Source organism: Spodoptera frugiperda, chromosome 30, assembly GCF_023101765.2.
Source record: "Spodoptera frugiperda isolate SF20-4 chromosome 30, AGI-APGP_CSIRO_Sfru_2.0, whole genome shotgun sequence".
Classification (NCBI taxonomy): domain Eukaryota; kingdom Metazoa; phylum Arthropoda; class Insecta; order Lepidoptera; family Noctuidae; genus Spodoptera; species Spodoptera frugiperda.
The window spans coordinates 11,772,912-11,790,178 of NC_064241.1; the positions used below are offsets into that span (position 1 = coordinate 11,772,912).

At 39.6% G+C, this 17,267-nt stretch overlaps 1 protein-coding gene across 7 annotated transcripts in view; it reads right to left on the reverse strand.

The window, feature by feature from the left end:
- Nucleotides 1-11,469, reverse strand: part of LOC118269679 (diacylglycerol kinase theta) — a 29,596-nt gene extending 18,127 nt beyond the window's left edge. For all 7 annotated transcript variants that reach the window (XM_035584921.2, XM_050707138.1, XM_035584919.2 and 4 more), the window contains exon 1: nucleotides 11,216-11,469. In XM_035584921.2, the coding sequence (XP_035440814.1) occupies nucleotides 11,216-11,345 (130 nt within the window). In that variant the 5' untranslated portion in view covers nucleotides 11,346-11,469. The remainder of the gene's footprint in view (nucleotides 1-11,215) is intronic.
- Nucleotides 11,470-17,267: the final 5,798 nt, after the last annotated feature.

The following is a 17,267-nucleotide window of genomic DNA, read 5'->3' on the forward strand; positions in this document are numbered from 1 at the left end:
CGGCGCGGTGACTAACTACTCAAGTAGACGCGGTGACGACAGGTGCCGCTAGTTACTGACAAAATCAAAATATTTATCACTACAAATGAATATGAATCACTAGACTTCATTGAAACCATTTCGTCGATAATATAATTGATAAAGCTTACAACGATCGCCGCGTGAATCAGTAAATTTCCATTTCACTAAAGGAAATACTTCTCGGTAATAATATAAAGAGAAGATATTTCAGTCGATGATTTGTAAAAGTTTGATACACAGCAACTTTCAATAGCCCACGTAAAATTTTAACAAAAAATATCCAAACCGAAGATTTGGCACGGGATAGTGTTTTGTAGAAAAAAATCACACACGGCGGTTCGTTGACCCATTTAAGAGTGGTGTCTACATAAGTAATCAGTCATAATAATTGATAATATTCCGAGCTGGTCGGTGGCGGCGTGGTCGCGCTGGGGAGCGGCGCGGGCGGTACCCTCTGACGTCACGAGTGACACAGTTCGCGCCGAGCGAGCGGAGCGCCCGACCCGGTTACGCCGCCGATCGAGATGAGAACCGCCCTATCATCACACACATTTTAACTAAATATACACTGTTTAAAACTGTTATATGTAAACTTTCACGTTTCTACTAATCTCTGGATCCGCTTCACTACTTTTCGAATTGTAGTTGTTTCACTAAAGTACAAAAGGTTTGCCTATCTATCAATGCAAATGGCCTAAAGCTTGTCATCAATCTACAACACTTAAGATAAATATTTAAATACAAAAAACTGACTTAATCATATATTACGTTTAAAACTGGGATAGACTATAACATTATGAAAAGCTCATAGAGTAATTTGATTGAATTAATGCTGAATCAATTTGTACGTACGTCCGCCCGCCCGGGGGAAATCTACAGCGGTCCATGAACCGCACTTACTGGAGACATAGTTTATCTTAAAACAGACTTTATAGTTACGTTAATTATGTACTTTATGGTCATTTGGTCAACCATTGACTTCTTCGTTAAGTAACTTATAAATTTTATAAAAAATCAAATGCAAAAAAATGTTCTTAAAAGAAAAAGCTTTAAACTGTTTTCTTTATTATTAATAACATCGGATAAATATGTAATCTTCACCAGCTTGGAATTATAATTCTTATTTTTATTATCTAATAGTTCATTTTGTATCAAGAATCCGATTCGACAAAAATACCACCGATTAGTGAAATAGTTATATTAAAATTGAATTCAAATCAAAGTTGCATAAAATATAATTTCCTGTGAATGAGATTGGCTGCGATCTGCGATGAAATGCTAGTAGATTATTAGGTCACTGAGTGGTGACGTCAGAGGTGCACGGACAATATTACTGGATTCATTAAGTAGCGGGAAACCGTTCAGTACTGTTTAAACATTTTAAAGATATCTGTAAAACTATTGTTTTATTACGTTATTAATATGATATCGCTGAATAAATCGTTATATTTGTTCTAAGTAATATGTGAAAACAAAATACAGAAACCAAACCGCAATATCGCGAAAGTATTACCAAGTTTTTTTACTCTATATTAAACCTATCTATCTACCCCATAAACGTATGTACGCGTAAAGATATTTGAGTATACTACATTTCGTTTGTATAAAAGTTGAGAGCGGGGCAATCCAATAAGTACGTTCAGGCTAAAAATAGCTACGCGCTACGCCGTTGCTACGCGGACCTTGCTACGACGCGCTACGCCAGTCTCGTAGTAGGTATTATACACGATATTTTTGCATTAAATTCGTAATATTTTACATCAACAGGAATTGAGAGTCCACTGCTGGACTATAAGTGTTCTCTACAAAAGATGTGTTTGACGTAATCTCCAGGCGTGGCTAGCGATTTGGAGATCGTAGTTTGAAAGGATCAGGTTTATTAGAGAACACTGCTACGTGGTCTTTTAAGGAGATCTTTCGACACTTATAATAAAGGATGGTGATTAATGTATTGCAATCTGCCGTCTCCATGCGGCGATTTAACCCTTTATAAAGCAAGGTAAGGTAATTTAGATAATATAGCTTTGAGAATAGAGTTTAAAATCGAGTATGCACCGCATGATTCCGTGTGTGTAGCGGGATGAGAGCTGAGGGAATTAGGTCGTACATAGTGACGTCACACGTGGTACCTAGCCGCGTCAGTGAGGTACGATAGGGGCGTGATATGTACGTACTCTTCGGTAATATTACATTGCATTAATACTTAAAAAAATATAATAAGTATTAAAAATAATATTAGCTAAATTATGGTTGGAAATATCGGTTGATGTTTGTCTTGGTCAATCAATGTATATTAGAACTATTCAATTAATAGTCTAACTAAGGCAAAAGTACTGTAAAATATAATTTCAAGTTCAAAACCCTCTTTATTTCTCTTTCTGTGAAATAAATATGTTAACTTATTGACGTGTAAAAATTTTATAATCTATTTGAAATAAATATCATTTATCATTTAACTTGAAACAGGTTAATTGGTCATTAATATTTCACATTACAACCAAGAAACCAGAATGTAACCATTTCACAAGTCCAACCTATAGCTGTGACCTAAACTAACAGCTATAGTACCAGAGAGTAACAGTGACGTCACACGAGTCTACATAATGGCTCCAGCTATGACGTCACTGCTCCGATACCGTAAGACCTATTCTGTAATTTTAGACACTTTTTATGTTTGACTACGTAGTCAGTTTACGCAACTGCTGGAAACAGGGTCTCTATTTAAATGATCAATAGTACTATTAAAGTTTTGTGTAAAAACATATTATCCAGTTTAAGAGAATGGTTAATTGTTAGAGTTTGATAATTGTCTGTATGTAGGATTAATTGAAATAAATGTTTTGAGTTTTATTTAAATACTATTTAGTAGTTAAAGTCATAATCTCTGTATATCTGATTGTAAGCTCACCCTACTACATTACTTTTTTATAATAACTATCGTGAGACATACTAAATTAAATAAAAATCACGGTGTACTCTGGTACATTAATGGATTAAAGCTCTACTAGTTTCAAGTCACAAAGGGACTCTTCATCGTGAGCAGTGTGCGCGCTCGAAACTAGTAGAGCTTTTCTCCATTAATGTACGTGAGTAAACCGTGATTTTTATTTAACCTACTACAGAAGGTAATTGATTTCCGAAGGTGTATAAGTTAGCTCCTGCAAGGAGTGTTGTAGGTAACTCTTAACACGTTTATAGTGAAGTAACAACGAGTAGGACAAATGTTAGCCCGTATTCCATACACATGCGGTTTATTTCCGTCCGTCCGTACAAGAATACTGGTGTATTTTAGTTTTACTATGTTATAAATAGAACTATTGTGAGTACCGACTGTGACCCACATACGCACCATTGCCAAATTTTAATAGCGCAAAATTTTGGAAGAATAATTGCTGTTTTATTTTGTTGACATAGTTCTTTTTTTTTGAGGTAATGTTTTTAGTTGTGTGTTGTAGGTTGTAGATCAGTGTAATTGCGTTGGTAGATTTAATTAATGTAAGGTGTTGTTGTCTATTTCGAACTTTAGTCACATTTTTTAGTTGTATACTAAATACGACTACCACTACGTGATTCAAGTAACATAAATAAAATTCTTTCTATATTAGGATCCATCAAACTCTTCGATCAATTATAAGAACCAGTTGATCGAAGATCAAACTACTAATTATTGTATTTGATAGAAACTATTGCAAATGCAATCCAAATATTTATAATACAACTCTAGCCCAATCCAGTATTTATAAAAAGCTCTACGATACAAACATTTTGAATCGCTTCACCTTTTCATATAGGCACCGAGTACTAGCAAAATGTTATAAAATAACTCTGCTAATTAAAGCGAGCAGAGCCGGAGTACCTACACATATACACGCATATTATATTTTAATGAGGAGCAGTCTCATTCAGGCAGACACTCGCCGTACTTGCACTAATGAACATCGCCCATTCAGAAGTCGTTGCGTCGCCCATGTTCATATCATTAAGCCGGAACACGGCACAAAAGGCGAAGTGCAACAGAACTGCATTAATAATTGAATAGCGCTGACTTACAGACAATGCTTTCTCGTCTGATGTAAATAATAGATCGGCCAGTGTCCCGGCGCAAAGCGAGAACTAAGTTTTCGCCCATTGTGCAAGCTCTTTTGTTATTGTGCACTGTGCAGGCGATGTGGATTTCGTTCCTAACTATACTACTATTGTTCTAGCTGCTACATATAATATGGAATTGGATACACTCAGCTACGGAGAGCAAGTCTAAAGTTGCTCAGCTACACGTGTATGAACTTTTAAATAAGTCTAGGCATAGAATATTGAAGCTTTTCTACTGCTTTATTGTAAGTGCTTTATTTACAGAATTTAAAAATGAAAGATATGAATGTAGAATCTTAAAATTGTTTATAGAAACCATTTCAATTTAAAATGTGGAGCTCAAAGAAAACAAAGCTGAGGTATACAGTACACAGTGCAACAGCAACAGCCTCATTAAGTGTAACTGGCACAATATGAGGAGGTAGTAATGAGGACGAGCCACTGAATCCTCAGCTTGGAGTGACGGAGTGCATCACAAAGAACAAATTAAAGCCGCGCGATTCTGCGACATTTACATGGCGCACAAAGGCAGCAAGTGCTGGGTGTCGCCGTGTCGCCGTGTCGCGCAACACGCCGCGCTCCCTTTGACTATACACTTTGAATGCGCGGTGCGGGCTGAATGAAAGCGCGCCTGTGCCTCGCCGTTCAGTAACCTAGTTCGATGAATTACTGCTGTTACGTACTTCCTAAACTTGCACTACACGTTATATCATTGACATATGAGATTCATCAATATTGTAAGTGTGATATAATTACATATGAGATGTTTAAAGTATTTTGATCAAGATATTAATATTAATTTTCAATTTTGTTACATTTAGCTGGGATATCTTAGGAAGCCTAAGAAATGAATGTAGTTTGAATATTTTAGGGTACATTTTTGATGAATTTAGTTATTTTTTTGGCACGTTCTTTGTCGCGGGTAGTGCACTGTTGCTGCACGAAGGCCGGCCGGGGCCCGCGGTGCAGGGGGGGCACCATTGACGCGCGTCTCTCAATGGCGATGGAACTGGGTCATCACCGTGTGACGTCAGGGCTGGCCTACATACGCCGGGCGTAGCCCCGGTACCGACCCAAGCCAGCCAGTACGATATTTTTTAAACTCGCTTGCAAGACCAAGGAGTTCTATATTTAGAACGTCAATAGGCTTTTGTGGAATCAAAAATAAACATGGTTTATTTTTCTTTTTGCACTTTAAAGGCTTGCGTTTTGCGGCCGTTATGGAAGTTTGTGCAGTGGTGTTATTTTGGAATGAATGTGAACATTGTAAGTGAAAGAGTTTGTTACCTGAGTAGTATTTATGACGTCATGTCAGGAATATTATTCAGGACAAACTGTTGTGTAATTTAAGTTTAGATTAACAACAGTGTAGATGATAAAGTGATAAGTAATCTCAAATCTTTTCACATTAATTGGACTGGTATTTCCAATATTATGTCGGACAAAACTTTTCCAAAATATTTTTAGACGTTTCTGTTAATTACATGTAAATAGTATCCAGAAATAGAAACGTCATGGCGTGTCACACACAACCCACGGAAACCATTATTAAAACAAATGGTGAACTGATCGACTGAGGTGTTTCCTGAACGCCCACCTAGTTATTAACTCAAGGCAATTTCAACTTAGGTTTTCATACAATAAGGCTTAAATTAGTATGGGGAGGCAATTAGCTTAGTTAAAAATTGAAGTTAAACACTAGGTCTGGGGCAAGTGTGAAGGAATCATTAACAGTGATTGTTGGTGTCAATGTTTAGCTTGAACTTGTACTTCATGGCTTCAGTGTCCAAGTTCAACCATTTTATAAGTGGTTGGTTGGACGGTTGATTGCTACTTAAAATCTTTATACTTCATGTAAGTTTGTTAATTTAGACAATGTGCATATGTAACTACGATCCAAGATAGTATTCCATGTTTCGTCACCAATTTAATTCTATATTCGTTGTGTTTCATTGTATTGTACTATATTCGTGCATTATAGGCGACATATTACATACGTGTTGAGGCGAGCCTGTATTCTATAACATCGAACAAAAGGCACGTCGCCACTGTAACGGCACACCGGCACGTCATAATCATCTGATAAGTGATAAGCGTGCACAATACACGCGCCTTCAATGACGTCACGTTATTCAAAAGAGATGTCCTAAGGCTGTATCCGCGCGACAATAACTTGTCCATTCGCACACGTCGTGCCGCGCCGCGCCGCGCCGCATCCCTTATCTCGAGACAATGGGTGCGCGGCGCGGGGCGGTCGGACGCGCATTGTCTCGCGCGCGTCGCTTTGTCGCGCGACGTGTGTCGAGATAGTGCGCGTCAACGCTACATAATGAACGTTATTGTTGCGTTGTTCGTCCAATGGTTTTGTTTGAAACTGTCTTGCATGTTGCAGTGACAGTTTGTTCTGCAAGCTCTTTGCGGCTTTTGTTCAGACGTGTGGTGTTACAATGTATCTCTGAAGCCCTTTTAGCTCTGTGTAATACAATATGCTATTGTGGGGAAAATAAGTTTGTACGCGAGATAGACAGGCTATTATAATGCGTGACATTTTACCGCATCATTGGAAAAATGGCATCTATAGAGAGTGTTGTTATATACGTACTGTTATATTGTATCGTGGGACATATATTCTACTGAAACATAATAAGTACGTACATAGGAGAGCTTTCATGTACGTCGCACGCAGGGAGAAAACGGAACTGAGCGTAACGCATGTAACACCGACATCATTTGAAGCTAATTCCAGTAACAGCGCGCTACAAATATAGCAACTACCCGTTATATTTGTATAATTTACTATGACCTCTAATGCGAAAATCTAAAGTTATTCTTACGAGGACCTTGCGGCAGTGACGTACGACGCCGTAGTAAACGCTTCACATAAATTAGCAAGCGCCAATAAATATAACAAACTATAAATAATATAAAAATGTAACAATCTTTTTGTGCATTGTACACCTAATACTACGCCGTAGCCTGCTACGCCGAACTACTACAATTTGCTACGCCTACTTTCTACGGCGGGCGCTACGCGGACCTTGCTACGAAATGTTACGGGTTCAAAATTATTGTGTTTGAAGAAAAGTTAGATCTTTTACGTTCCAAAATTACTTTCTATTCTCAAAATATAGTGTTCAAAGATCAGTAATAATGATGACATTATCAAAGAGTAGAAACAAAGATCATTTAACGAAAGATACATTAAAATAGTTAAAAACACTATAAGTTATTAACATTTCGTGTCAGCTGCACATTGATTAGTGCGCTAATTACAGAAATAAATGTAAATGACGTGACATGTGACCGTATAATGTAGGGACATTACGTGTATTATTTTAATTACATGCAATTTCTTGTTTTGTTGTAAGAGTTACAGTTACTTTTGTATTTATTTTATGGGAGTTTGTTGGTTATCACGCTGAATCTACTGAACCTATTTTCATGAAATTTGTTATACAGACAGACAGTTGACTTGGGTGCTAGATTAATTTTTATCCCACGGGAATGAGGGAGAAGCCACTGGTAGAAGCTAGTTAAAACAATAAATGTTAAGTCAATACGTAAATAAAATAATAGTTATAACGATTATTAATAAATAACTGTACCTAGCTAGATAAAGATGAATGCCCGTATGTGAAACGCTACCAAGTACAATGTGACTATTTCTACATAGACACGATAATATAGAGTGAAGTTGGTGAAGGAAAATATGTTAACAAAACCGTAACTTATACAATTGTAAGCTCAAGATCGCCATCATTTTAGTCTGTTTATAAAACTTTTGACTTCACTGCTCGCTGGGCGCGGTGGCTGGGCAACTGGCTGCCGTGGCTTGTGTCGCGGGTACATTTCCAAGTTACAAGACTTGTTAGCTAACCTAACACTTAGTTAGGTGTATATGAAATTGATGTTTGTAAACGCACCCACGACATATGACAAAATCCTGCGTGTGCGTGTGGGGCAACAATTTTATTTTTTCATATCAAGGTGTCAATAATTTCTCGTATTTACGAACGAAATGTTTTAAAATAAGTATCAGCATTCAATACAGTTTGATAAAAATATTTAAGAATGAATTTAACATGTCATATTTTCTGGGATGTGTTAGGAATATCTCATCAAAAATATTAATGTAAAATGGGACCTAAGTTTCATAGAGTTGACACCTTGGTTATTATAGATCCATGTTTCTGGAAAACATGGTCTAATGTATTCATAATATTACAGATATATCCGTGATCCTGAGGTATTTCCATATCTACTATTGATATGGGTATAATACTAATCGGGTAATTATTACTAAATGTTAAATTTTATTTGTTTGGATGTTTGTCCGTCAATCACGCTGAAAGTACGGTACTGAAAGGATTTTAATGAAATTTGATATAGCAGACTTAGGGTATGAGCTGACTTAGGTGATAGAATATTGGACTTTTTATCCCACTGGAAAGCGGGCGAAGTAACTGGCAGAAGATAGTAATAATTATAAAACTTTTTTATGTCCCGCTTAGGTGAAGTGGCGACGCCATCGGCGGAGTCGCGGGGACCCAATGAATGGAAGTAGCGAGTTGTTGTTAAACATGGAGGACTAAAGGAGAAACCTTTGATCATCACTGGACTTCTTCCAGCTGATGATGATGATGACGATTTTTTTTTATTACAATCAGTAGCAAGAAAGTTTACGCGTCCGATTAAATGTAAGCGCTCACCGTAGCCTAAGTACACCTACAACTTTATATCTTGCATTACAAGACTTTGTTTCCTGCACATTATCGAGTTAAGTTGGTTAGGTTCCATGAATGTTTCTAAATATAGTCATATAAGAAGAAGCCGATTAATAGTATATTTTTGCGAGAATGGATATGGTAAGCTAAGGAAGCTGAGGAATCTTTGTATCTAGTTCCTGCTCCATTTGCTAAAATCAAAGCTTTTTATATGGATTAAAATATTACATAATTTTTTCAAGAGAAAGTTGATTAAAGTCCATTTACCCATTTTATCGACACATACGGGCTTAGTTAAATTAAAATCGTCCTTGCAATAAGCAAATAGATACGTGTGAGTGTAAGTAAAGATTGAGTTAGTTAAAATAAATTAAGACTCATAATAGTCTAGATTCGTAAGTAAGACTGTTTAATCAAATTATTTAGTTAAATTATTAAATATTGTTTGTACAAGTACTATTCTTGCTTTTTCTATAAGTATTGTTAAATATGGAAATTAGAAAATTATCAGCATAATAAAAAGCAGCATTATTGTTATTGTCAAATTAGTTTGACTATTTGCGTGCAAGATTAAAAAAAAAGAATATCAGAAATCAAGTTAGAGAGCTAAGCTTTAGTTTTATAAAGTAAGACGAATACACGAGCCTATGACAACTTAGCGAACAACGAAGCGCACAACTACAATAAAAGCAATTATATTTTCTTGGTTTACATGATAATCATTTATTTTTGATAATCTTAAAATAATAGTATGGCTTGAAACTAGTCGAGTTCTTCGTCAAACAATTACGTGAGCCGATAACAATAATTATTTTAATATGTCTCACGAAAGTTATAATAAAAATAAAATAAATAGTCGAATTGGCCCTAAAACCGTTCTCTATACTCATTCGATTCACATTTAACTTGTTTACACGAGGCATGACTATTGTAACCGAGATAACGTAACATCGACAACAATCGAATTACATAATACACTATTTGACATAATTAAACACGTCCCTAACTAGTGAATTATTGTTGGAAATGTAACAGCGATCACGCAGAGTTGGGCGGAGTACATGTACAATGTATCCGACGCCGTTCCTCTTTGCCCAATCCCGTAGGGACGTGTCGTGAAGAGGTGGAGATCGATACGCTACACGAGCCACGAGCTACGCACCCAGAGATGTCGAATTACAACCTGTATTACATTACTACACTAGCTCCCCAATTATTATCCTTAACTTTCGTACAGTTTATCCATCTACTACATTATCACGGACTTTAAAATGTGGTCAGTTTAGTCACTACTTAATTTTATAACAATGCATAGTGACGTGACGTATCGGTCGATATTACGAGGAAAAGATCAAACAGGAACATTTTGTCATTTAAATATATCAAGTTATGTAGTCGATGTATAATAATACTAATATTTGTACATATCCGAGTTTTACGCAACCTAGCCTGTAGGTACTTATCGTCCATAACCGAAAAACAAATTAATTAATGTATTGTACAATGTACTGCTACGCACATCGAGACGTAGAGCCTGTAAGTTCGAGCTCATCGCAAGTAGTTTCACGTGCCGCGGCCGCGGACCATGTAACGAACACAACTCGGACTCGTAGTGAAAGCTTCAACAATGTAACAATCAAGAAGAAAGCGTTCATCGATTTTTAGTTGGACGTAATATTTCAATAAAGCAACTCCAGGGGACCAAAACAAAATGCGCAAAAACAAGATGTCTTCTCATCTCGGAGCTAATTAACGAGTGAGTGTCGAGTAGAGGACACAGCACACACCCTGCGGCTAATGGTCACTTACCACCTCACAGAGCATGGGGACACGCTCGCATCGTGTTGCTTAGCCTAGGGATACACGAGCGGGGGATGCAGCGCCGCGCCCCGCCCCGCGCCACCGCTATGAAAAAACCTCTTACAAAACAGATCGATCGATATGCTCCCGAATGCTCACTCGCTGTGCCACCGTCACCCTCAGCTTTCAGCTGGCCTGCTGGCTCCCCACCACGTCCCTCCCCATAACTTACAGCCGCGGCAGCCTACAGGGGGCGCCACGCGTGCAGCACGACCAGCTACTGGGGGGAGCCACATGCGCGGTGCGCCATCCTACGTCCTTGAAATTTCAAGTGCAAGGCGATACAGGGCTGGCACGCGACGTGTGCACGTGAACTCGTTGGAGGATAGTCCAGGCGCGAGGCCGGGCGGGCGCCGGGCGCCGGGCGCCGGGGCGGTATCGATCGGGGCGGGCGGCCGGGCCGGGGCGGACACGCCCGGGGCCAGGCGCGGGCTCCGGGTTGCATAACGCGCTGGTCGTGCCGGCGGCGGCCGCGCGCCGAGCCGGTATCGACGCGCACGGGGCGCATGCGCGACGCGTACCTTCGCAGCCGTAGCCCTGCCCGATGAGGCCCCACAGCAGGTCCGAGCAGTGGTGGCAGTACGTCGGCTTGTGGAAGGTCTTCTTCGCGAAGGAGTGGGTGCGATGGGGCGCGGGCGCGGCCTGCGCCATGGCGGGCGCGCGGGCCGGGCCGGGCTGGCGCGCTACTCATGCCGCGGCGCCCAGGGGCGCGCCGCGCTCTCCGAGCGGCTGTCGCGGCCCACCATCGCGGCGCGTCTGCCGCCCGCGCCCCGGCCGGCCCGCGCACGCGCTCCGCGCCCCCCGCGCCCCGCCCGCGCCACGCGCAGCGCCGCACGCAGCCTCGACCTCGTGCCGGCGGCCGGCGGCAACACCGCACACCACAATCGATTTCCACTCTTATCTCTGGAAACGTTCCTCAACTTACAATAGCCTACTTTGAAGCTTTTCATCTCTTAGCAAATATCACATATCGCTCTGTGCCGATGACTGCACTTTGTGAATGCACACAAACAGCCAACACGTATTCAGGAACTGTACTGTAGCCGCGCTTCATGTTTTACATTGGAAGTTTACCTACGGTGGAGTTTCAATGTAGAAGTTGAACTAAACATGTATGTCTATGATCATAAACATAATAGTTACTTACCAATACAAATTCATAACGATAACTACACTAAACTTTTTGATGTTGTCACAATTTGAGCTCCTGAATCAGCTGACTTTACACGGTGCATAATGCTAGTTGTTTGTTTGTTGTGGTAATGTTTATAATCAAACACGCGGATATTTTAGTTCTCTCGAAACCGGGCAGTCACCGTTAAGACATTAACTTTTTAAAATCAGATAAACTAACAATTTGTACGAAATCTTCAAAATATTGTTGAAAAATTAAATAAAGACGACGTCGCTACAAGTAGACGTCGTGCGACGCGTGCGCGGTGCCGCCCACCAATCGAAAAAGCTCTTGTTTACAATTTGAAGAGGCGCAGCATCCTCGCGGCGCGGCCCGACACCCAGACGCCACTCGCGCGTACCACACCGACGTACCACTCCGCGCACATCAACACACACTCACTCACCCAATCTACTAAACACCATCTTCAACGAATTATTCCAGCACTCGATATTTGGAATCCAATGAGAATCAGCCATAGCGCTGTTGTACTGAAATTGTTAATAGAATTTAAAAAGCAAAAGAAAAAATAATATGAAACCTTATGTCTTCGAAACTGTTCGTAGTCTGTAACGTTGGTTAATCTTCAAGCGGATTCTTGCAACAAGCCTATACTAAACTAGTACCTATATAATATGAAACCACATTGAGAACTACGATGATAGTCTTTTTGACTACAAAATCGAAAGAGTGCTGCTCTTACAAACAACTTGTAACTATAACTCTGCGCCATTTCGTTGGTCTCGTTGGCTGCTACTAATGCTGACCCATGAGTGACGATGTTCAAATGTCCATACCGAACCTATGTATAAATGAAGTATTACAGAATAATCATAAATACTATGCTACGTCTAATATTTAAAAGTACTTCAATTTGGATACCAATTTCGAATTATTTTTATTGAATTTATGCGTAGCTTGGTTATTGAAGAAATATTCGTAACGTAACTAAAAGGTGTACTTATGGCATAAATAAATAGAGGCCATAATTTTAAATTACATTGTAAATTGCATCTATTATTAACTATAGAAGAAGTAGGATGTAGAAACAGATAATAATTTCTTTTATTGGAACCTATACCATAAACTGACGAATGCTGCGTGTTGAGCCAGTGTGACTCTCCGAAGCTGTGAACTACCTAGCGAGTTACCGAGGCTCGAAAAGCAGAAGTAGCAACGGAGTGGTTTTTAGTCAGCAACAGTCTGATACTCCCTCTCACCTCACCCAAGGCAGGAGAAGTCAATGGGTGATTTTCCCCCCTTAAAAAAGTCAGTGTAACTCTGCCTTCTCCTTCGACAAAATACACACGAGGTTATTATTAGGCATTAATTATAACTTTCCATTTTTTCTTCTAAAAGTCTTGCGTAATATTATGTAAAAGCTAAGTCAAGGACAATACTACATAGTCTATGTCGATATCATTATGTATAGTAAATAGTATGTGTTAGTCTAGGTTACCATTATAACTGTTGAGCGTAAAGTCGTGGACTTGATTCACATCCAAAGCATTATTCGCCAACAGCAGCGGGTACAGTACATTTCTACACTATGGGCCTCCTCTACATACCTTTATATTTTCTATTTTTTGAGGGGAGTAAATCATCCAATGACTTCTCCCGCCTTGTGTGAAGCGAGAGGGAGTATCAGACTCTTATTGACTAAAAACCACTCCGTTCCTACTCCTGCTCTACGAGCCGGAGCTCCAGTAACCCGCTAGGTCGTCCGCAATCCTCTACATGCCTAAGAAGCTCTGTCATACAGGTAATCTTCATGCTTAACAAGGTGGATTGGATATTGCAGTTTGAAAGGTTCAGTTTTATCAGAGATCGCTGCGTATGGTCTTTGTCAAATGTGTAGTCCCATAAGCCATTACTATGTGTGAGGTAAGGTAAGGTAAAAGTATTTATATTTATATATAAGAACTACGCACGAGGTAAGGTAAGGTAAAAATATTTATAATTATATATAAGGTAAGGTATTTTATAAATATTTCCTAATTCGGCCAAATATACAAAAGCAAAATTTTTTTGTGTAGATATAGGTACTCCATACTATGTAGAATTCTGCGCTTAGACTAATATTCTGATCAAGGACCTCATACTTAGTCACAGCTTTTAAAAGTAGTAAGTTCTTCTTTTAAAAAAGAAGAATAATTGAATGATGTCGTAGCTCGTAGCAAGAGGCTACGGGTCCGTAGAAAGAAGTTCGTAGCAAGAAGCTACGACAATGCTACACCGTAGCAAGTTACAAGTTGTCATGTCACACAACCTTATTTTAGCTTTCGTAAAGAAGGTAAGCGTCTTTACTTGTATATATTTTTTATATTATACATGGGTATTAATGTCCTAATCCTAACATATGTGAGAAATATGAGTTCCAGCTCTAAAAACATTGTAGTTAGTGTTACAATACACAGAAAATCCCAGTTCCTCTTAAAATTGCGTTCAAATTCAAAGTAAAACTTCACTGTGAACATTAACTAGTGCACACAGATGCTGGAAATGGTGAAAAACAAAAAAAGAATGCCAAATAACGCGAGCAGCGCCCGATCAGCGCCACCTGTTGCGTTTGGCACGAACTAACGGCAGATTACAAGCGCTGCCAAATAAATGTTCAGCAAACTGAATAATCTCCAAGTATTTGTGAACTGCACGTGGTTTCCTCTCTTTTTCAATGTTTTATTTTTTTTATTTTATTTCTTCATGCACATGAGTGTGTACACTAGGTGGGCTTAATGCCGCAGGCATTCTCTACCAGCCAAACCTACAGGTGATGCAATGAAGAACCAGTGGTAGGTGCATGGACCAAGCAAATTAAGAAAAGCTCAAGGAGAGAAAAAAAATACAATATACTTTCTAACACAAACATATACCAAAATATATTTAAATAATATAGAAACATAATAAACCTACATAATAACAATACATATACTATCTACATATTATAATATATACATACTACTTATAGTGAAGATCAAGATGAACCCTATGATAATCTCTTCAAAAGAAGCTCCCGAACTCTCCACTTGAACGTCAAGCGAGCAGACAGCATCCTGATATCGGTGGGTAGCGCGTTCCACAGCAAGATAGATTGAATAAAAAAAGAAGAATGAAGGAATTTAGTGTGATGAGTAGGACACTGAAGGAGACGGTTATTGGAAGATCGTAGATATTTGCTGTGGTTGGCGCAAGTGTATTGAAAGAGAGAGGAAAGATAGTTAGGCGAAGAAGGTGAATCGAGGAGGGAAAAAGTGTGGTAAGCGCCCTTTGCTCCCTGCGCTGGCGTATGGGCAGCCACTTTAATTGCAGCCGATGTGCAGAAACGTGATCATATTTACGCAGGTTGAAGACGAATCGAATGCAGTTATTCAGAAGTCGGTCAAGTTTATTGAGGAGATCTGCATTCAGGTCGTAATAACAAACATCCGCATAGTCAATAATAGGGAACAATAAGGCCTGCACTAGCATTGACTTGGTGGTAGACGGAAGCAAGTTCTTAATGCGATAAAGAGACCGCAGTGATCCGGTGACCTTTTTGCACACATTTGTGACTTGTGCCTGCCAGTTCAGATTGCTGTCAATGAGCAAGCCGAGATTTTTGACGTCACTACTGAACGGCACGATCGCACCATCGAAGACAACAGGCGGCAGGGATGTATTGTCAACCTTGCCCAGAGACCGAGAGCTTCCGATGATGATCGCCTGGCATTTGTTGGGGTTCACCGCAATTCCAAACCGTGCCGACCAGCTGCTGATGGCAGACAAGTCAGCATTAATTTTAGTGATGGCGCTCGGTAAGTCGTCAAAGCCGGCCTGACAATAAACCTGCAAGTCGTCGGCATACAGATGGTACGAACACTGAAGTTCTGAGGTGATTAGATTAATAAATATGGAAAATAAGAGAGGTGAAAGTATGCCGCCTTGAGGAACGCCAGCTTTTAATTCGCGCCAATTAGATGTTGAGTCACCATGTTTGACCGACTGCTGACGCTCCTGAAGATAAGAAGAAAACCATTCCAGTGACTCGCCAGAGACCGTAAGGTGGGATAGGATACCTAAAAGGATGTCGTGACTGACCATATTGAAGGCATTCGAGAAGTCAACCAAAACCAGGACGTTTTACCTGTTGTTTTAGCTGTATCATGAGAATCAAATATGGTTTCTGTTCATATTATTGTGTTTTCTTTTCTAATAACATTTCCGTGGATTAAATTAACTTAAACTACAGAGAAAGTATTAGTACTAACTTCTGTATAGGTAAGTAGGTATATGATTGTAGTGAGAACTTAGGTAATGGGTACTCGTATACATATCTAACAATATTATACTTAACCCGTATAACATAATATAAATAGTTTAGTACAAATCGAAAAGGTTTTAGCTTTAGCTTGACGCTTACAATCGTCAAATGGTCCCTTTATAGGTATTTGAAATATAATTATTGTAACTTCGAAGGATAAAGACAAGTTTACAATATCTGTTCTATACCCCATAGGCGAGTACCTAATAAACCATTGGCTAGGTAGGTACTGCCCTACAGGAATTTGGGCCACGCATCCCAAAAACCTCACCAAGCTACGCCACCATCGTTTGATTTTGACAGCGGTTTAAAAAAAGAACACCGCACCAAAAGGCTGCGTTCCACTAATATTATCTTGATCAAACGTTCGCAAAGTGACACGTATTTGAAGTTTAAAGGCGTAAACGTCCGTCCCACCGCGCACCGCGGCCAAGCAGTCCCCAGTGGGGTGGCACAGATAAATATAGACGTCGAAAGCGCGCCTCGCCACCCGTGTAGGTTTTCCATGCGATTAGTTTCGTTACATGCCACCCTTGTAAGCACACACGGAAACCTCTGTGTGCTCGCCTATGTATGTGTGAGTGCTACCTTTTTGGTCAGCTAGCTACGTTGTGGAACATTTTTAAAGATGATGGGAAATGGTATTCCTTGTTCGTCAGTCCTCAACTCAAAATGCCTGGGAATCTAGTGCTAGAGAGCTAGTTATGCTTGCTTATGTCTTAAAACAGACGATGCACAAAAATTATAAAGGTCAGTCGCCTACTGACATACCTATACGTATTTGCACAGAGGATAGAGATAAGTAGGTACATACCTACCGATTTTACCACAGATTTTTTATCATTGACTGCAGGGTTGGCGTGGTGGCTGGGCAACTTGCTGCCGTGCAACGAGTAGCGGGTTCGTTCTCGCACGGAGCAACTCTTTGTGTGATCTACAAATTGTTGTTACGGGTCTGGGTGTCATTTATAGTTGCATTTTGTTTGTTTAATTTAACATAACTTAATAAAAAATAAATATCTGTATTGCATGGTTCAGAAAATTTATAAAAGGTAAGATTGCGGAATTTTACAAATTTTAGTGGTCACACCAATAAGAG